Source organism: Adiantum capillus-veneris, chromosome 18 (genome assembly GCF_014529385.1).
Source record: "Adiantum capillus-veneris isolate H3 chromosome 18, ASM1452938v2, whole genome shotgun sequence".
Classification (NCBI taxonomy): Eukaryota; Viridiplantae; Streptophyta; class Polypodiopsida; order Polypodiales; family Pteridaceae; genus Adiantum; species Adiantum capillus-veneris.
Window position 1 is genome coordinate 68,735,966 of NC_140948.1, and position 21,172 is coordinate 68,757,137.

Genomic DNA, 21,172 nt, shown 5'->3' on the forward strand with positions numbered 1-21,172 from the left:
CCAAGCAGTGATCTCGGATCTCTGTAGGTAGACCCAAGGTAAACCGCTCAATTTGTTCTCTGAACAAGATCTTTTTGAATGAAGCGGCAGGTAGAAAAGAGCTCCAGAATCTCTCGCAATAAGCGTCCACTGTATCTTTCTTGGCCATCCGAAGATGGTTCCAAGCAGTTCGTATATCATGTTCATACTCTCGAGTCAGCCAAGAAGAAATAAAAAGCCTCTTGAATTTCAGCCATTTAACTGGCGCAGTCTTGTTTAAAAGAAGCGTGGACCACCAAGTTTGAGCATTCCCTTTAAAGTAAGAGGCAACTCTCCGAATCTTAGAGTGCTCGGAGTAGCGTCCTCCCGCGAAAGCGATGTCAAACTGTTGTACAAAAGGCAAAGCCTTCGAAGCATCTCTATATCCCGAAAACGTATCAAATTTAATTGACTGTCCACCTTCCTTAAATTCTCGGACTTTCTTGCTTTTGTCTTCCAGAAAGTCATACTAGTTGGCTTTGTAAAAATTCTTCTTCTTTGCATTAAAGCTGCCGTCATCAGAGTCTGAACTATTTGTAGAAGAGTCCTCCGTAGAAATGTCTCTCACTCGGCGAGATTTAGACTTCTTTGCCTTTTTCTTGCCCTTTCCGAAGCGTTGTTTCTTGCTTCGCTTTTTGCCTTTGCGGTCTTCTTCGCTCAAATCAGATGAGCTAGAAGAGCTGTCAGAAGAAGAAGAAGAAGAAGAACTAGGTACTTCTTCAAATCGAACACGCTTCTTCTGTTTCTTTGCTTTGTCAAATGTCGACTGACGACCCAAATAACCCGAGAAGTCAGTGCCTTTCTTCAGCTTTTTGATGTGCTTTTTAGCTTTGTTTGCGCGTCAAAAAACTGAGAAATCCGTGCATCAACCATCTCTTCTAATTCCTTCTCTGAATAGGTCTTGTGAGAAGAAGGTTTCTTGAGAGCGGGTTTCGGGGGTGGTGTTGTGGTTTTCTGTCACTGCTCGTGCACTTCCTGAAAAGAAGTCTCGCTCATATATTTCGCCAATTTCAGGTCCTTCGCAAAACTGACCATCGTCTTTGTTGCATCGCCGATCAATTGACGATGCTTCATCTCTCGTTGCTCCTCCTGAGTAGGCTGAGGTGGGCCATACTCTCTGCCGGAATCTTCTTTGTGATCCCTGCCTGCATCTCCGGATGCCGAGGGAGTCGACTGATCCTTGCGTGAAGCCATAGGTGCCGCGGGAAAAAAATTGGGGATCGGATTTCCCGTCGAAGAGCAATCGGCCGTGCTCTGATACCATTGTAACAAACTTGGACACTCCAAGTCAAGAATATACCACGACAGCACCAAATAACCACTTCAAATACAATTCACGGTTCACAATTGATTCAACATTGGCCCGGCGGAGTTCTGTGCCTAGAGATATTGGCCCCAAAGACTAGCGCCCCATTCGGTATTTCTTTTTGTATTAATCTGAGTTCAAAGTACAAGAGTGCGGGCAGGCGCTCACACTCAGAGTCTGCGTCCAGATGCTGTGAGTTGTGAGTGGCCTACCCACTTATTTAAAGAGTACAATGGATGCCAAAAGCAAAGCCGCAAAAGCTTCAAAAGCTGAAAATCAAAAGCTTTTAAAATAAAGCAAAAGCCTTTTGCTTTCCACCATCTCTCTCTCTTTCTCTCTTGAGAGGGAATAAAGCAAACAAAAGCTCTCTCTCTCTTTCTTCAATTGCGTAGCATAAAAAGCATCGCCCAAAAACTGCCGCAAAAAGCAAGTTGCCGACGCTGCCGCCACGTCAGCATTTTTTGCCGTCTTTTTAGAGTTAGGGTTTTGGGCAGAATTAGAGTTTCTGGCAGAATTAGGGTTTTTGACAGAATTAGGGTTTCTGGCAGCCACGTCATCACTTTGTGGCAGTGTCCAAGTCTGTTACAGTGGTATCAGACCTCAGCCGATTTTCCTTCCACCGGGAAACTCCGATCCTTTCTACCGCAACACACATGGATTCAAGTGACGAATCCCACAAGAATCAGACGAACCCACCCGACAACTCTGGACCGAGTGAAAGCAAGAAAAATTCAAATGGACAACGACCACCTTCTTTTGTGGATTTAGAAAAAGAGTACGGGACACCGTGGCCTATGGAGTATGAACGAATGGAGATGCATCTTCAACAGCAGGTTGATGCTTGTGCTAAGCAGATGCTCCAGCATTTGAAGGATCCCTAGTATGCAAAATTTTCGACTAAGCCAATTGACGAAATGCACACTCGATGGCATATAGCCATCAACTCACCTTTAAAGCCAACATTGAAGAAACCACTTGTCCCACACAAGTACACTGAAGATTAACTTGACGATGTCATAGAACGACGAGTCAATCAAATATTGAGGACCACAAAGCATTCGAAGAGACGCAACAAGGGAACAGACTACCTTGGTTACTTGGGTCATCAATCTTCTTTTGCAAATGCACAAAAACCAAAGAAGCACGTATGTTTTGAGGGTGTTTCCAATTCATCCTCATCCTCTTCTAACGCTTTAGACAACTCTTCTGATTCAAGTGATGAGGACCAAAAGAGCTGGAAACGATGAAAGACTCAGAGACACGGTAAGAACAAGAAGAAGGCCAAGAAGTCTAGATCCCCTCCAAGATCTCAAAATTTTTTTGACAGTTCTGAGGAGGACTCATCCTCTTCTGAGAGTTCGGACTTTGACGACCAAGTGTTTTTTCCTAAGAGGAGACACTTCTATCGAGCCAATCAATACGACTTTCTCGAGGATAAGAGCAAGAAGACCAAAGAATCTAAGGAGGGTGGACAAGCACTAAAATTTGATACCTTTTCAGGCTTTTGAGATACAAGGCCCTCACTTTTATTCAACAGTTTGACACAGCTTAGGCCACTACTCAGAGCACTCCAAGATTAGGAGGGCAACATCCTATTTGAAAGGAAATGCACGAACATAGTGGTCCACTTTTCTGCTACGAAAAGAAGCACCAAAAAAGTGGCTAAAGTTCAAGCGACTTTTTATTTTCTCGTGGCTCACTCAGGAGTACGAACGTGCTGTGATTACCTCTTGGAATCATCTTCGGGAGATACTTTGGATCTTTATTATGAGAGATTTTTGGACGTTTTTCTACCTGCCTCATCTTTTAAAATAAAATTTTTGAGCAGAAAATCGAGCGATTTTGCTGTGGACTTTTCAAAGAGATACGAGATTACTGCTTATTACGGAAATCTGAGTCCATAGAGCAATTGATGGGACATGCTAAGCAAGGGTTTTCTATGCATTCAGGTAACTTGACTTCTCTAGCATATCAACTTTTGACACCAAGGACCGAATAAGGTTCGACAAATGATAATAGAAGAAGAGGAAAGAGAGATACACGTCCTCAACCTAATAGAGGAACAGAGAGCCGAATACCTCAAAACGGGGAAGTGCTTCGACTATGGGAAACAAGGACATATATCTGCGCGGTGCCCCAAAAAGGCACAAGAATGAGAACGACCGATAGACAGAAATAGAATAGGGCGAGGAGATACTTGCTCTAGAACAGATACTGGAAAGGAAACTGAAAGGGATACTGATGTGTTGACAATATTCTGCTTTGTGACTATGAATAAAGAACTTTAAAATGCGAATTCTTGAAGATGACTCTGATTTATGTGTGCTCTAACATGTGACTCTGTTTGAGACTGCAACATTTCGGTCTTGAGATTCTATGGACATGATTGCAAAAAGAATTACTTAATCCGACATCAGTGAGGTCCGGTGTAGATCTAGATGCGATTGCTAAATACGTTGCCAAGAATCATGGTCCTAGATCTTGATGGATTCTATGTGATTTGATTTGAATGTGATTTGATGTTCAGTGGCTGTCATCTTTGTGCAAGTGCTGGATTTGTGTCGTCTAGTGTGTTCGTACTTAGAGCCAGTATCTACTATACTAGTTTTTGGCTTCTGTCTTTTTGCAGGCATAATCGAGGGCGAGTTACAATTCTTTCAAGAGAGGGGTATGTCACAAACTGATGATGTGGCAGAATAGTACGGAACACCACGTTTTACGCTGGTCTAACAGGTTGTAATGGATGTCACAAATCATGTTGGACTGCTGACGTGGCACAGTGTACGGATTTCCATGAAAAACGCTAACAGGTGCTAACGTGGCAACGTACGGATTTGAAGTTTTTTCTTGTACTACTTTTGTGAGAGGCCATGGGCCTTTAAATATGTATTGAGAGGGCCTCTTGCATTCAGACTTGCTGACGAGCAACTGAGCAGAGAGAACCCCTAGACTTTGTACTTTGCTCAAGCATTAATATAAAAATAAATACCGAAAGGGGTGCTAGACTCTGGGGCCAATACCTTTGGGCACGGAACTACGCCGACGGGCCGTGTCGACTTTATTTAACTGTGATACAGTTTGTGAAGTGTTTTTTTAGTGATTCTCTCGTGTGTCATGCCAGATTTCCGACTTGGGGTGTCCAAGTCTGTTTACAGGCACCATCTTGATATCTTCTTCTCGACTTACTTCCCTCAACATCGACTCTTCAAAGCAGGAGAGGGGACTTGACGAAGCCCCCTCGCATGACCTTGCAGATCTTACCATCTGACTTGCTCTTTTGTTGACGGAACAAGCGAGCCTTGCAACAGAGGTGGAGCACCTTTAGGCCATCTCTGTCATTTGCAAGATTATCGGTAGCCGACCCAGCAGAGATGAGGTGCGTGACCTCTTTCTAGGCCTACCTTCTTACGGAGGTTGGAAAGATCATCGACAGATAGCTCCTCGGCAGTGGTTACTACCAGATCGAGTTTGAGACTCTCGAGATGGCTTCCAAGGTCATTTCGATGAGCCCGCTTGCCATCCGAGCAGTCAAGGCTTATTTCCAATAGTGGCGCCATGGTTTCGACCCCGCTTCTAATGTTCTTATCGAGGAAGCCGATTTACCCATTTTAGTCTACTTCCTCGGCATGAGGAGAGAGTACCTTCCGCTTCTATCTTGGATTGGTTTCGAGATTGGAACAATCTTGGAGACCTTGCGCACGACAGCTTCAGTCGTTGCCAAGGCAGCAAGTATACCTATTGTACGTGTTGGTTCGGGACACCCACTCTCTACTGAAGATTGTAGTTCTGCCTACGGTGAGCCGCTTCTAATGTTCTTATCGAGGAAGCCGATTTACCCATTTTAGTCTACTTCCTCGGCATGAGGAGAGAGTACCTTCCGCTTCTATCTTGGATTTATTTCGAGATTGGAACAATCTTGGAGACCTTGCGCACGACAGCTTCAGCCGTTGCCAAGGTAGCAAGTATACCTACTGTACGTGTTGGTTCGGGACACCCACTCTCTACTGAAGATTGTCGTTCTGCCTACGGTGAGTGGTAGTTGGCTCCGCCAGAGCGTGGAGTATTCGGGACTCTAGAGCCAATGCTTCATACACAGAGAGATGGGCCATCTTGCCAAGGCCTATCCTCGCAGGAGAGCTCGACCCGCACCACACGCTCAGCCTCCCAAGGCTGGTCAGGAACAGCAGGCGGATACCCAGGGAGCATAGGCTGGCACTTCTTCAGAGATGGATGGTGAGTTAGATGATGGCTAGGATAAGGTACACAGCCATCGCCGTGAGGGATGGGCTCGCCATACTGTCACCCTGGTGGCCGACCTACGAGAGGCCAATAGCGTTGGGTTCCTACAGAGAACCATTTTGATCTTTTACAGCAGTATGTTATGAAGGAGTCTCCTTTCTCCTCAGTCCCCCCCCCCCCCCCCCCCCCCCCCCCCCCCCTCCCCCACTCCGTGCTCCCGCCCCTCGCATCTCTCCCATTGGCCCCTCAGCCTCATCTCTTGGCCCTTCTCACACTCCCCAACTAGCTCTTGAATTCTCGCATGGCACAGCGGACCTGGGAGTGATAGACTTGATCCACACACTTTGGCTGCTAGCTAAGTTCAATATGACACCACCTCGTAAAACTGGTTGTAGACACACATTGTGATATGCTTTTTTGCAGATAGCTCCTTGTTATGTATTTTTATATGTGAGGATTCTTGGACACAGGATGTAGCCCTACGGACTACACGCTCCTCTTAGGCATGGGTTGGACAGTCACTTCAAGCACGCCACTCTCGGGGTTTCTCGGATGCATATTACTCCCTATTCAAGCCGGCCTTGAAGCTTGAGAGGTTGGATGCCGCATCGACCACATATTTCTCTCACTAATCCCATGAGGATTGTCTCATGGAATGTACAATGCCAGAGGGGTCGTTTGCGACAGGAGCCATAGAGATGGCTTGTGGGTGGCACGATAGGTATTCTTAAGCTTTAGGAGCACCACCTTTATGAGAGCCGTAATCTGCGTTGTGGACAGATCTTGCGTGGCCGTTATGAAACTTTTTGGTTTGCTGCTTTTGGGCCATTCAAGGAGGTGTATGTATGACTATTGCGGACTCATGGTAGCAGGCCATTATGGACAGAGGTGTTATTGTGTCACCATGCGTGTTCAAGGTAGCCTTGTGGGCTTCTTCAACATTTATGCATCCAACCATGCGAGTTCACGGGCTGATTTTTAGTTACAAATTGTGGATTCCTTGCCTCACGCAGAGCAGTGGTGCACTAGGGGGGACTTCAACATGCTGGATGACCCCTTGGAAAGGATTGGGGGTAGTCATGCTACTATTCATGGGACTAAGTTGGTATCTTGGGAGCACCTATGTATGACTTTGAGGGTTTCGGATGTATGGCAGAATGTAGGTTTTGTACGGCCCTCAGATAACCTCTCTTTCTCTCGGTCTGACCGCAAAGTAGGGGACGTGAATCTATCCAGGATAGTTCAATTCTATGCTAGCGATCACATCTATAGCATGGGCAGTTCTATGCTAGCGATCACATCTATAGCATGGGCAGTTCAATCTGCATTTTGACAGGGAGTACTTTTTCCGATCATGCACCAATGATTCTTATTGTGTCAGATAGGCAGAGGAGTGGCAGTATCATGCTACGCATCCCAGAGAGGATTTTGTTCGATTCGAAGCTCAGAGTGTCAAAGGTGTAGCGGAAAAGGGTGAATCAGATGAGAAACTCGTTTCCAACCGCGAGCAAAACACCTCTCCGTGACGGGCAGCCAATAGATCTCGTATCTATCGTGATGGATCTCCTCGCTGTCAAGGCCCTAGCGCGTACCGCCCACCGAACGGGCACAAGCACACACCATAGGATGTGGCACACCAGAATGGATGTGCACACGCTATGGAAGGGGAGCGCTAGCAAGGGAGAGAGGTAGCGTTAGCTGAAAACGTCAGCAAGAGAGAGAAGATGTGGCGAGGAAAGCCAAAGAGAAGGAAACACTGAAGCTGAGGGGAAATGGAGAAGAGGCTATAGAGAGAGTCTCTGCGCTGAACAACATGCCAAAAGTACAAGGGGAGGAGCTACCTATATAGGCAAACTGGAAGTTTTCCCTACCCAGCCAGAAAACCCCATGATCCCAATAAATGGCAAAAATGCTAATAAATATGTAAACTCACTGAAAGTGACCTGGGACACATATTTAGTAGTAGAACCGCAGAAGACTTGAACTCGGACCCGAGGAAACTCTAGGAATGGGTGTCCCGCCTCATACCAGCCTACTAGGTGAGCAACAAAGTGAAGTGCACCGCTGAGTACACGTACGTCTACCTCAAGTACATCCGGGCACAGCCACAAAACGGCCGTCACTCCCTAATCTGCTCCTGGGAGATACTGGAGCTACCACTGGAGAGGAAACTAAACTCTAACACAGACAACAGGTTGGACAACAAGTATGAACACATAGCGGGGTCTTGCTGCTAGAGCCGCCACTGGCCTTGTGAAGCTTGATCGTTTCTTCCTCTAGGATTCGGCAGCTTGCTTGGCTCCGGACCAAGGAGGAGGAGAAATGGCTCCGACTGGGCATTGCTTCCTTATAGCGGATGCAGGAGTGCCACCCAGGTAGTCCATGGATGGAGGAGAAGATGCAACAGCAGGCTCGACAGGAGCTGATCACCATTGAGAAGCGGCACCACGAGTTTTTCTTCCATTATCACGCTTCTTAGTGGACTCAGGTGGGCAACAGAGCTACTGGTGAGTTCTTTGAGATTGTGGGTCCTTGTCATGGGCACACCAGTGTTTGCCGGTTGAGGAGTCCCCATGGGTCTGTTGCTACACAGCTCGAGGATATGTGCGTAGTTGCTATTGAATTTTACCGTGAGTTGCTTTCAGTTGACAAGCCACAGTCAGAGCGTCAAGATACATGTAGAGAGCACGCGTGGGCACAGATTCCTTGTTTAGTCACTAAGAGGGCACAAATTGCAAACGTTCACAATGAGCCTCCAAAACATCTAAAGAGACGTTCGAAGTAGTGGCAGAAAGAGAAGAAAAATAGAGTCGAGCATAGTCAAAACAATTCTTACATAGAACTGGACCTTTGGCCATCCAATTTTTCACCCTTGGAATATTTTTCTTTTGCCTAGACTCTTGCAAACTCTTGAAAAACTGTTTAGAGGAGCATTCTTTATTCAGTAAAGCCTTTTGACGAGAGCGGGTCATTCATTTTTGTAGTTTGTTGATCCTTGAACATTATAACATTCTTTGCCTACAACAACAAATCTTGCTCAGTCTTTAAAAGAGGGCCCTTGTTAAACATAAACATTAAGAGATTCACATGCCTGTTTTGTTGATGAGCGTCTTCACGAATCTCCCATAGTCAGTAATAACAGCTTGCATTCACTGAACAAACTGGAATCATGCAACATCAATGTCCTCATAAACCTGATGATAAAGAGGTACTAAAGCATGAAGGACCATTTCTTTAAAAAGATTATGTTTCAAATAATTGTTATTCAATATGAGCAATCTAGCAAGAAACGTCTATGCATGGGTAGTTTTGCCAGGATAGCTCTCTTATCCTACGAAGAAAGTAACTGCTCAGGCAAGTTCCTCAGAGACCATTGGAGAGGTCCCCACCTCTGCCATCAAAATCTCGTGCAATGATGACTAATATTGAATCATATGAGTCTCCCTCTCAACCATCACATCCACCAATAAATCCCTCCTTTACGAGTAGATACTAGGCCCCCAAATTTTGGTACCGTACTTCGGTGTACCAACATATTAAACAACCATAATTATCTTCATGGTTCTTGAAACTGTAAGCAAGATGCAATCGCAGGTGCAAAAGAAGTTGACTGTGACAATACTTAGTATTCTGTCAGTGAAGTTCACTGCATGCCACTTTCAGGTTTGGGGACCTGTGGAGCCATGAATGCATGTCCACATACATGCTCTTTTTCTTGATTGTTGAAGCAAGTGCACAACCATGAACAGATAATAGGTTAGGAAACAATTTATTTCCTTGAATAAATACTACCAGCATCCTGGAATAGGCAAGATTTACCCATAAGGAAAGTGCAAGTTATGGACACCCAGTAGTCATCCATAAAACAGTATACCAATAGTAGAAATCTCAGTATTGTGTCTAAGGTGAAGTCGGTTGCCTCTGTGCAGTATTCCAGAAGTCAAGACACTTAAGGAAGACAATGAGCACCACGTTGTGGACAACAGACACAAAAGACGCAGAAACAAAGAATAGCCGGAGCTCATAGAGACAATGAACTGAAAAGGGAACCTCAATGCACAATAGCAAGGACCAAATATAAAGAGATACAAGGTGGTTGGCTAGAAGCATGTTGTGCTCCAGAACAAGGACCAAAGACTGAAATACAAGGGGGATTTTGAGGCTCAATCCTGCACCAAAAAGTGTAATGCATGACTGTCTAGAAGACTATAGACCAGACTTTGTGAGATTCCTTTGATGAGATGCAAACAGTATCAGATATCCCTAGATTGCAGGAAGACTGTAGATATAACTGATGATCAACCAGAAAATCTTAGCATGTTACGCAATTGAAAAGGGATGCCATGTCACCGCCCACTCCATTCGTGCCAAAGAGTACTGCTTAAACCACCTAATCTAGGAACGCATTTCTAAAGGTCCAGTCCACCCGGAACACCTTTGCAACTGTCATGCCTAAGTGCTAAAATGATGGACTGAAGTGCCCAAGTATGCAAGTGGGCTGCCCCAAGCACCCAAGTGTCCAAGTGAAATATCCATCTGCCACATGTGGTAGCATGCTCTGTGGCTTGCATGCAATAAGCCGCCAATTACATTGCAGAATCCAGTGCAAACCAGAGCACTGTTACTTGCTATTTTATAGGAGAGTAACGAAAGCCTACCAAAACATGCCAGGCCTCCTATGAAAGGCCAGGATTTTAGGACTTTCAATTTGGCTTCAAATCCAGTTTTTTCTGAATGGCTACGCCCACAGGAAACTCACTTGTAATGGCTGTGTAAGAAAAGACAATATCACTCCAGGAACAGCTGAAACACCGATCTCTATTATGGCAAGTGTGCTGACTGTGCCGAGCTCTATCAATGCAAACCATACTGTAAACTCAAAAAAGCTTCGTGTTACTTGATGTACAAAAATCCAACTTACTACAAGATTAAAATACAATAATGTCACTTGGACTAAGCAATGGTAACCCAGCTTACCAAAGTTAAAAAATGTAGCAGTGTCAAGAAGTTTCTGACTATCATTTGTAACAAGATTTAATAAAAATCCACTATTTGTTCCCACCAAAGAAAATAACTTAATGCTTAATAGCTGTAAGGGAAAAAAGAGCTGAGTCAGTAGAAGTGCAAAAGAAAAAGCTAAGAAGCAAGACATAGCAATTAGAGGAATTGATGAAATAGCAAAGCAGAAGTGTAACCTTATTAAAGACTGCCATGCTCATAGTCGATCGTAATTTCATACCAACTTTTTGGCTCAAGGTCAGGCACATATGTTGTGATATACTCACTAGCACAGACATTGAGAACATACCAAGGACTAGAAGTGACCCCCACCACCACTTAAAATTGTGTTCATCTTCGACTACTTTCACTAAGGCCTTCAATATATACACCTAATGCACATGAAAATCGGAACTCACCATAAGAATTAAATCGTACACAAATCATGGATACGCAAAACAACTTATAATACAAAAAGCACAAACCATGCAATAAGACAATTTATCTCTCTACTAGGTAAAAAGATAAAATTGAAATTATTCTTTAAAAGCCTCTCTCCTGTCCTCTCACAATCCTGATCCCCTCTCTATTATTCTAACATGTCTTAAGTAACCAAAATTATATCTACCCTTCCATGCGTGATTGTCCTATGCCAGCATACAAAACTGTACACCTCAATGTCAAAAGACTTCTATTTTTATATTAAAAAAAAATGCCCTTTGCAGGTAAGCAGTGGCAGCCAAACCTTTCAGACGATAAGAGTTGGCTAATCCATTTGTATTTACAGATCAGCAAAATACTTGACTATGGTCTTTAGAAAGATTTACTAAAGATTTGCAAGGGAGATCTGGATTTGACAAAGGGAGAGAGATCTTATGGAAAAAAGCACAGTCTTCAGATGCCATCAAGAACTACCTTTGTAGGACAGATTGGTGAGCAATTTTGCACGAACTTTAAAAATATTTCTTTGAAGTATTCCAGGTTTGCCAAAAACAATTCTTTCTGATTGTTGATTGTTTGTCATTTTGGTTTTCATCACTCAAGATTGGTTTGACTATGTTGGGCCATTTTCAACACCCCGTTTTTTGTAAATTTGTACCTATGGATATGACGCCCAATGTCAAAAGGGTGTGTGGGATTTCTTTTTGTGGGTTTGTTAGCTTGCTTTAGTAAGCACACGTACATGCAGGGTAAGTCGCTAGGGTAGCACTAGCCCTAGGTTATTGTAAGTGTCTGTTAGTGAGTTTTTTGAAGTGAGACTTGTATATAACTAAAAATCATGCAAAAACTTAAAAAAGTTCGGCCAAATATCAGAAATTTGCAAGTTTTAGCTCGTTGTGCCTTCTTGATGCTTTTGGATGCAGTTTTTTGCCCTCGCCTTGCCTTCCTACGTGTAGTCGTTTCAAGACAGCTCTTTGTGCGCGTCAATTTTGCACATAGAGACATGTAAAATCAATTTGGGTCATCTTTAGCTTTCTCGCCAGTCATTTTTCAAGATTTCTTCCAAGCTTTAAAGTGCCCAAATTGGAGTTGTGCTCTTCATGTTACGACTAGTTCTCTGCAGGGTTATGGCTATGGCAGCTTAGTGACAAATTATGCACAAACAGATTGGGAGGGCATGTATCTATGAATTATGGAGTTGATGTTGAAGTTGTGGGTTTGTGATGTTCAATTGTGAAAGGGGAGGCCCTTGTCTTCATATGCATTGGTCGGCGTGTGTTGTAAATCCATGCTTTGACAGGGTTTTGCTCCTATGTGCTATGGTCCTTTGGGTGGGCGTGTGCTTGTAAATTCCCAAGGGAGCATAAGCTTTTTGGTTGGGGTTTACTAAGAGTGATTTTGGTATACTTTTTGGTGTTGAGGTTGAAGTTTTAACTCTCTTGGGCTATAAATCTATAGAGGTGTCCCAATTTTTCTTTTGCCTAACAACACGAAACAAGTTATCATTGCCAATGATTTGAACCCCAAATGGCTTTTAAGATTAAGAGGTGATTATGCATGGACCTAAAGGAAGAGTGTGCTGGGGTGATACTTCACACCCTCAAAAAAGTAGGGGGCACTAATTTTACCCTTGAAGAGAGGGAAGGTGTGACGGGCTTTAGGGGTTAGGGGTTTTGCAACTAGCTCACAAACGCAAAACATATTATTGTGTGCATCTAGCCAATCAAAGATTCTCTCTCAATAAAGGTCAAACTCAAAGTCTCGACAAGAACCCTCCTCGCTACGTGTTGACTTTCTCACTCTCTAGAAATGCTGATTTTCTCTCCCTAAACTTGATTTGTTCTCTCTCAGAGACTCCCTCAACTTGATTTAATCTGTTATCTCTCTCTAGAAAGTTGAAAATGGAAATTGGTTTTCTCTCTTTTCTCACTCTAGAATCTACTGGACATTCTCTATCTAAAATTGCTTGCAGAATTTTCTCCATGTCAAACTCTTAGTCTGAGCAAGAAACCTCCTAGCTATGTACTAATTTTCTCTCTAGGGACCATGTTGATTTTCTATCTCTCTAAACCTGATTTTTTCAGTTTTTTTCTCTCTATATCAATTTCTCTACACCTTGCTATACGGTTTTGCCTCTAGAACAGAGCAAATTCTTTTCTTTAAGGAGGGGGTGATATACTTATATACTAAGTACAAGTAGACCTCCAAGGGTGCTCAAATGAGCCTACCACCAAGAGAAAGTACAACGTTGTGAGAAATCCAATGTGTGCAAACTATCTGTACATCATAATGGCATGTATGAGGAATGTAAAATGACCCACCAGGGAGCTGTATAGTGCCATGTAATGTGGCCCCAATCTAGTCTGAACAAAACTGTAGTGCGAGCCCACTGCTTGAGAAAGACTCTGCGATGCTCTCTTTCTTCCATGTAAAAAGCCTGGTGTTGTATCCCGCTGACTGTGCAAAATGTGCAGTAGCTCCAACCATATTTCAACCAAATTTTTCACACATCGAGGAAGGAGTAGCACTGAAAACATGTGTGCATCTAGTCTTCCCTATAAACCACAAAGTAATGTTGCCTATCGTGACAAAGAGAATGCCGTGGTTGTGTGGGTCCAAATCATGCGAGGGATGTAAGGAATCGTGGTGTATCCATTTGGAGATGGTGTAGCCGACGGTCCTTGGCATGGCCCACACAAGACGGACTAGAGCGGTGAGATATCGTGCTCGACAAGCAGACCAAAGAGAGATTCACTAGGTTCGAACACAACATGAGCAAGCCAAAGAGAGAGAAAGAGATACAACGAGTATTCTCCGACCCTGCTGCTATACTACAGGGGCTTTTCTTGCCTTATCCACCCATGCATGATATCCTACACCCCCAGCTTGGTACATAGTTTTGCATATCATGGTTGTACTCCTTGAGCATATAGTTTCACATCCACTAGAGATAGAGCTTCATCCCCTCCCTATACACGCCCATGTACTCACCCCACCTCTGATGAGATTATCATACTACGTAGCCACCTCTAGCAATTTGTATCATTTTTAATCTTCAACACTTTTATCCTTTTTTGGATACCCAGAGGATACACACATGTATATGGTTTTGTATCATAGGCCGACTTCGGTCTCTAGAAAACGTTAAAAAGTTTCTCTCTCTCTCTCTCTCTCTCTCTCTCTCTCTCTCTCTCTCTCTCTCTCTCTCTCTCTCTCTCTCTCACACACACACACACACACACACACACACACACACAGAGCAGGGAAACTGGTTGTATGCTATGCACAAAAGAGACCTCTAGAGATGCTCAATGGCCTATCACCCAAAAAAAGTACAAAACAGTGATAGCAATGTGAGGGCTATGTATACATCAAGGTGGCAAGTATGAGGAGTGCAAAATGAACCATTGGGGAGGTGCATAATGGTACGTGATGTGACCATGGTCCACACTGAAAATAAGATCTCGCCCATGTTTGAAGAAGTGTGTATTTACGTCTCTCCATTGCCGTGGAGGTCCGAGGAGCCTGCTATAACACCCCACTGGCTGTAAAGAGTATGTAGCAGCTCAGTCCAAATAGCTGTCAAAGTGGTGGATGTAGGAGAAGACTAGGAGCACAATGAGCCTTCCACATGGCCCAAAGAGTGATGCTGCAGATCATAGTAAAAACTCTATCCCATTCGTAGAGGTCCAACTGTTGACCTATATCTAGCATCATCTATACATTGCCCAATCTATATCACAATGAAGTAAGCAAGAAGACTGAATCTGTTGGCGAGCCCTAAAAAAGGGGGGGTGACCCCAAAAATTGCAAAAGCCATGCAACTGCCCTCCACGTCACAAACCCATCATCAATGCCCACTCTAATCAACAAACAACAAACTTCCCTCCACACTTGCTGAGCATATGGGCAAACCTAGAAACAATGTCTCAAAGACTCTTGTTGCGAAGTACATCTTTGGCCAGTCTGATCATGGCCAGTGATCGCAGCCCAAGTGCCAACAAGCAATCCTGTATGCACAATCATCCACATGAAATAACGTATCCTGCAACTGATCCTAAGGGTCCAAATGCATGAAGAAAACTATTGTTGAAAGTAGGATAGATGCGCTGATCTTGCTATACCTTTGACTTAACGTGGACTGTGAGATGGGTGTCATGTCCAAGATATGAGCATCCTCCCAAGGGAGACAATGTACTCAAAAATGAAAGAGGGGGCCCAACCACTGCCACTCACCGCGATCCGACTCCAACTCAACCAAGGGCCTTCCCTGCCATACCCACAATCTCCAAAGCGGTGCCTCCTCTGCAGTGAAAACAGGATCAACACAAGCGCGCCTCTCTAAAGAGCCCACCACTCTAACATGCTACCAATGAACATCCATCCGCTAATCAAGAGGCACCTCACGCTGAGAAACCAATCCAATGTAATAGCATAATGGCCAGTGCGTGCAATGCCAAACAATAGAGTCCAATACGTACAATGCCAAACACCAAAGTCCCTTCCCCTGCAACAATCAAGACGCCAGAGTTAGGGCCAAAAATTGAAAAATCACCCACCAACCCTCATGAAAAGGTAAAATAGTATGTTCTCCCAATGTAGCCATGAGAGTCAGCACAAGTAGCCTCATCAATCTCTCTCATACGGATAACAACTCCTCTGTGTATCCCGTTAGTAGCACCAATGACCTCTCCACCAATCAAGGAAGCATCTAACCAACGATGTAAAGAAGCTGTCGAACCATCATCCCATCTAGTTTAATTGATGTGTGTCCTCTCTCCTAGATGACATTTTTTTGAATTTGTCACATGCATTCCAAACAAGTGACTGCCTCTCTACCTCCTCCATACAAGGTGGGTGTGGAATCAAAGCAAGGCGCAAATCCCTCCAAATCCTCACCAAGTAGCACATAATGGGTGACAAATGAGACATATCCAAAGGAACATCTGTAAAGATGATTTTAATGGTTGGGTGCCAAGCTCCAACACTATCCATAGACCCAAACTGAGGAGAGGCGTGTGATAAAGCATGGTATAGAAATTGTTTGGAAACGATCTGCGTACTATGAGCTTGGAAAGAAATGCCTTGCTCTACATCTCTAGATCAATCATCCCCAAGCCTCCCTCCTCTCTAGACAATATAACTATGTCCCAGTGAAATCGTGGCCATGTGTCAGTAGATCCATCCAAACCACCCCACCCTTGCTCTACATCTCTGGATCAATCATCCCAAGCCTCCCTCCTCTCTAGGCAATATAACTATGTCCCAATGAAATAAATCGTGGCCATGTGTTAGTAGATCCATCCAAACCACTCCACAAAAAGTTGTGCATAGGCGGTGCAAACACGCCATGACTCCATAGTGTAGAGTCATGCAAGATGTAGTGAACCAAGCTATCTTCAGGAGAAGTACCTAATTCAACACAAGGGCTCTGCCAGCCAAAGACAAATGCAAGGAAGACCAATGGTAGAGCTTCCTCTTGATAGACCATAATACTGGCTCAACTGCTGCTCCAATTGTTGCTCAATAGACACATCAATGCCAACATGAAAACCCAAGTATCTGCAAGTCTATCCTCTAGGAAGTCACGTGAAATCGTCTTGCACACGACACTGATAGTCCTCATCAACTCCCACAGGAAAACCAAAAGACTTGTGCCAATTGATGAGTGCACCACTAGCCAAGCAAAAGGTAGCGAGAGCATCCCGTAAACTATCTAAAGTGTATGTGTCATAGTGTTCAAAGAGCAAAGCGTCATCTACATACTCCTGATCGAGCAAATCCGGCGAACCATCCAAAGGAATAGCAAGACCTCGCAATTGTGGAGTCATACAACGCAAGAAAAATGACATGGCCTCAACAAAAGACACAAACAAGTAAGTTGCCAAGGGACATCCCTATTGAATTGAATGAGCTAGAGGAAAACTCCGCCCAAGACTCTAGTCATCATGACTCTAGAAGCCATACAATGTACCATAGCAACACCTCTCATCCATTGTAAGGGGAAACCCATCCTTTGTACAGTGCCCTCCAAAAACCCCAATCAACTCCTATGATAAGCCTTCTCAAAAACAAGAAGCATGATAGCTATCGGCTGTCCTGACTGGCCTGCCCATTATTTGCCTCATAAAATTTTAAGATGTTGTCCAGCATGCATCGTTCCTGCGCAAAACCTGATCAGGTCAAAACGGTCTCAAACACATAATTATCATGCGAGCAAAGATCTTATACATGGAAGACGTGAGAAATATTTCTTCATTCTATCAGCTTTTAATATCTAGGTAGATATCAAAGTGTGTGAGATGAATTCAGATTTCTCTTGATTTAAATGACTAACGGTCGCCCTGGTGTCGGTTTCACACTCACCCAAGAAGTCATCCCCTGGAAAATACCTCTCTCTCTCTCTCTCTCTCTCTCTCTCTCTCTCTCTCTCTCTCTCTCTCTCTCGCGCGCGTCAACTCTCCTCGTCGGATAGATCTTTAAGGTCTCTTGGGATAGTCTCCTACGACGTTAAAATACTCTTCTTCTCGGGTGTGTGTGTATGCTGATAAAAAGAGGAAAATGGTATATAACCTTTCTATCACCCAAGTGTGGTAGATTGGTTATGCCATTTCCCTCATGAATAACAAGTCTTGAGTTCAACTCTCCTCGTTAGATCTTTAAGGTCTCCTGGGATAATTTCCTACGACATTAAAATACTCTTCTTCTCGGGTGTGTGTGTGTGTGGGTGTGGGTGTGTGTGTGCTAATAAAAACAGGAAAATGGTATAACCTTTCTATCACCCAAATGTGGTAGATTGGTTATGCCATTTCCTTCTTGAATAACAAGTCTTGAGTTCAACTCTCCTCGTCGGATAGATCTTTAAGGTCTCTTGGAATAGTTTCCTACGACGTTAAAATACTCTTCTTCTTATTCTCTCTCTCTCTCTCTCTCTCTCTCTCTCTCTCTCTCTCTCTCTCTCTCTCTCGCGCGCGCACACGTGCCCCTACTACACGTGCGTCCTCATCCGTACATCACGCCCATCAGTTTTGATACCCACACCTTAGTTGCCCGAATTTGAAAGTTACCATGTGAAGATTATCCAAATAAGGTATTTGATTTTTTATGTGAACAGAGGTCTAAGGGGGATGCTTGGTTAGAGCAAGGAGGGGGCAACTTGCTCACAGTGTATGCATTCTGAGGGTTTCTTATAAGGGGTTTTGTGACACAAGATATCATCTGAAAGTGTGAAATCTAAGGGCACCATGTCTCAATACTCTCAGAGAAAGGGGAAGCAGGTTATGGGGGATATGATCTCAAATGCAAAAATAAAGATGCAAGTGTGGATTGAATAGAGAGTGGATATATGGAAGATGAGTGGGTGGATGGAAATGCTCAAGGAAAGGGACAATGAGAAATCCATACTAAGGGATTTAGTCATACATGTGCAATTGGTAGGGTGGAAGGAGAAGAGAAGCCCTAAAAAGGAAGTATTGGCGTTATGCCAAAAGATGGAGTAAAAGAGATCCCAATACATAGATGCATGGAGAGTGGGGAAGGATGCAACGAAGGAACATACCCTTATCCTATAATTGCTTCTTGTGGGAGAAAAGAGAGAATTTCTTCTTACCTCAACAGGCGTTGAAGGGGGAGAAGGTATTTTTGAAAGATGACGACCGCATAAATGATAGGGGAAGGATGCACGAAGGAACTAGCCCTTATCCTTAAGTTTTGCTTCCTATGGGAGAAAGGAAAAAATTTCTTCTCACATCGACGGGGGTTGAAGGTTTTTTTGCAAGATGACAATTACCCAAATGGAACATAGGAGGGGTGTATGTTACGCATTTTCGAGGTCAGGGATGCTAGAAGGGTGATCATATCAGAGAAGAGGGCTTTATGATGGTGCATGACCTATGGCACCAGTTTGCAGATCGCGGATTGGAATTGCAATGGAGTGTTACAATTAGACGCGGAAGTCTTTGAGGAGACATTTAGAGGACGAGATATTAATTTTTATACATATACCAACCAGTGTCGACAAGGGACCTTGCCCATAGTTACAAGATATAGGTGGAAATCATCAGCTTTCAGAAGTGGAGCACACACGAGTACAGGGAGCAAAGCATCAAGAGCCATCACTATGTTATATAGAGAGGGATTGCACACTATCATTCAAGTATTATAGAGAGATGAGCATGCACAACGTTGCTAAATTAGCTTTATCTGGAAGAAAAATAATTCTAAATGAATTGTTGGAAATAACTAGGATTAATAAGCAGAGGACTTTCTCGAGACATCCGATTATAGATATTTCTCGCTTGAGACATCCGTGTATAGATTTTCTAGTGCATCATTCAAGGGAATGACGAGAGCACTGTAAATGGGAATATCTGGAGGCCAAGAATGGATACTTCTAGTGAATCGCATTGGATGGGGGACAGAGGGCATCAAGTCGAAGTATTCGACCATTTGGAACGGACATCTTTGATGCATCATTGGATGGGTGACATAGAGCATTGCAAAGGAGTTGTTCTGTAAGTTCAGTGAGTAAGGACTAAGTGGTGAATATTCTTGGTGCGTCACATGGTGGGTTGATGGGGGCATTGGATAAGGAATATTTCATAGTCGAGAGAGATTCCGAACCGAGTTAGAGTTGTGCACAAGAGATGAGACAAGCACCTCAATAAAGATGGTTCTGAGTAAGCGTTGAGGAATGCATTTGCTTTCTGAAAAAGCGAGTTGCTTTTTGGGAAAGCAGATGCTTTCCTGTAAAGGAGTCTATGTTGGCATTGCACATGTGCATGAGACTATATCCAAGGATACGTTGGTCATGATTGTGTAAGCATAATTTTCTATAAGTTTCTATTGAGTTTTTAGTAGGTTCATACCATTTTTAAAAGTGCCGGCCGCCCACTTAATAAGTGGGCCACCTCAAGTAGAAAATAACAACAACAACATGGCGCCCACACACTCTCTCTCTTTTTAGCACTAGGAAAAGCGACCCCTCTCTCTAGCCCTACACGCCCCCTCTGCCCTATTTATACTGGGAAGACCACTTCTATTCCTACCGGCTGCCAAAGGCTATAAAAGTGCCCTCTCTCACTCTCAGACATCAGAAAAGCCAGGCACCAAAGTTCAATTCATGCTGCTGCAGATTTCAGCCAAGAAGATGATGACACAGAAGAAGAACAAGGCACCAGAGATTCCTCTTATGTCGCTACGGATTTCAGCCGCAAAGTAGGTGATGCCAATGTACCCTATGGCTGTCCCAAACGTATCAGCCGATGCGTAGAGGAGGCTGATCTATGAGAACAAACCGAGAGCACGTTGTTGTGCCATGGCAAGTTCATAATGTGAAATTAAAATATCTACATCACTCTTAATGTTTATGATGTGTGGGACCAAATGCTATAATGTACATAGTGTGATATATGCAAAAATGAATGCCACGGTTGCGGCCGTGTACATACCTTGTTGGGCAGACGAGGCCCTACACGTGGCACCATGGAACGCTTTTTCACATAAATATATGCCTAATTTACTTTGGGAATGTACAAATGTCAAGTGTTTCGAAGTGGCATGCTCGTTTTGCCTAGAAAGTTCAATGCGGGCAATCTCCACCAAAAATAGCAGGTTTCGTGCGCTGGCGTGAAAGACGTGTCCAAAGTGCTTACGAAGTGGGAAAATGAGGTTCAACATGAATTTTGATCCCAATGGGATTTTTCCACAATTTTAGGGATTTTTCCCAGCTCGTTTGGGCTTTTTACGGACAAAAAGTGACATATTTGGGCTATAAATGGCTAAAAATGGTCAAAAATAGCCGAAAAAATGCTCAAAATAGCTCAAAATGCCACATCAACGACGCCGGCGTTGTTGCTCAAGTTGTGTGGGAAGTTTTAGAGCCAAGAATGAGCTCATTTGGGTATATGAGCAAGGAGATATAGCCATTCCTTTACAGGGTGCTAGTGTAGTCCCGTGCTGCTTCCACTCCATGGTGGAGGCTGTGAGGCCTCCAATTAGGGTTTCCCCTCCTCAAATAACTACTTGGGCTTCTCCAATGAAGTACTGAATCTTCCATGAAATGGTCACGACGAAGAATCGAAGCGTAAATTTACGGTTTTTAACAGGTCAAATGAGCTCTGCATCTGTGCAATTGGAAGCGAGGCTATACCTAATCTTCACACACACAAG

General features: G+C 43.9%; 2 protein-coding genes across 12 annotated transcripts in view; one reads left to right on the forward strand and one right to left on the reverse strand.

The window, feature by feature from the left end:
• Positions 1–21,172, forward strand: part of LOC147435839 (uncharacterized) — a 269,080-nt gene that overhangs the window by 218,341 nt on the left and 29,567 nt on the right. For 4 of the 7 annotated variants that reach the window (XR_015185120.1, XM_086488763.1, XM_086488760.1 and 1 more), the window contains one exon: positions 11,287–11,493. The exons of 1 other annotated variant lie outside the window; for it this stretch is intronic. Coding sequence is in view for 4 of the 6 variants with exons in the window: in XM_086488763.1 (XP_086344889.1) it covers positions 11,287–11,378 (92 nt within the window). In the remaining 2 variants the exon portion in view is untranslated. The remainder of the gene's footprint in view (positions 1–11,286; positions 11,494–21,172) is intronic. 2 more of the 7 variants (XR_015185121.1, XM_086488762.1) reach the window with 1 other exon arrangement.
• Positions 1–21,172, reverse strand: part of LOC147435840 (uncharacterized) — a 268,590-nt gene that overhangs the window by 217,908 nt on the left and 29,510 nt on the right. The window contains exons 3-5 of one of the 5 annotated variants that reach the window (XM_086488754.1): positions 10,759–10,953; positions 10,541–10,652; positions 10,323–10,432 (exon numbers count right to left, since the gene is read on the reverse strand). The exons of 1 other annotated variant lie outside the window; for it this stretch is intronic. In XM_086488754.1, the coding sequence (XP_086344880.1) occupies positions 10,323–10,432; positions 10,541–10,652; positions 10,759–10,953 (417 nt within the window). Of the gene's footprint in view, positions 1–10,322; positions 10,433–10,540; positions 10,653–10,758; positions 10,954–21,172 lie in introns of those variants that run through there. 3 more of the 5 variants (XM_086488757.1, XM_086488758.1, XM_086488755.1) reach the window with 3 other exon arrangements.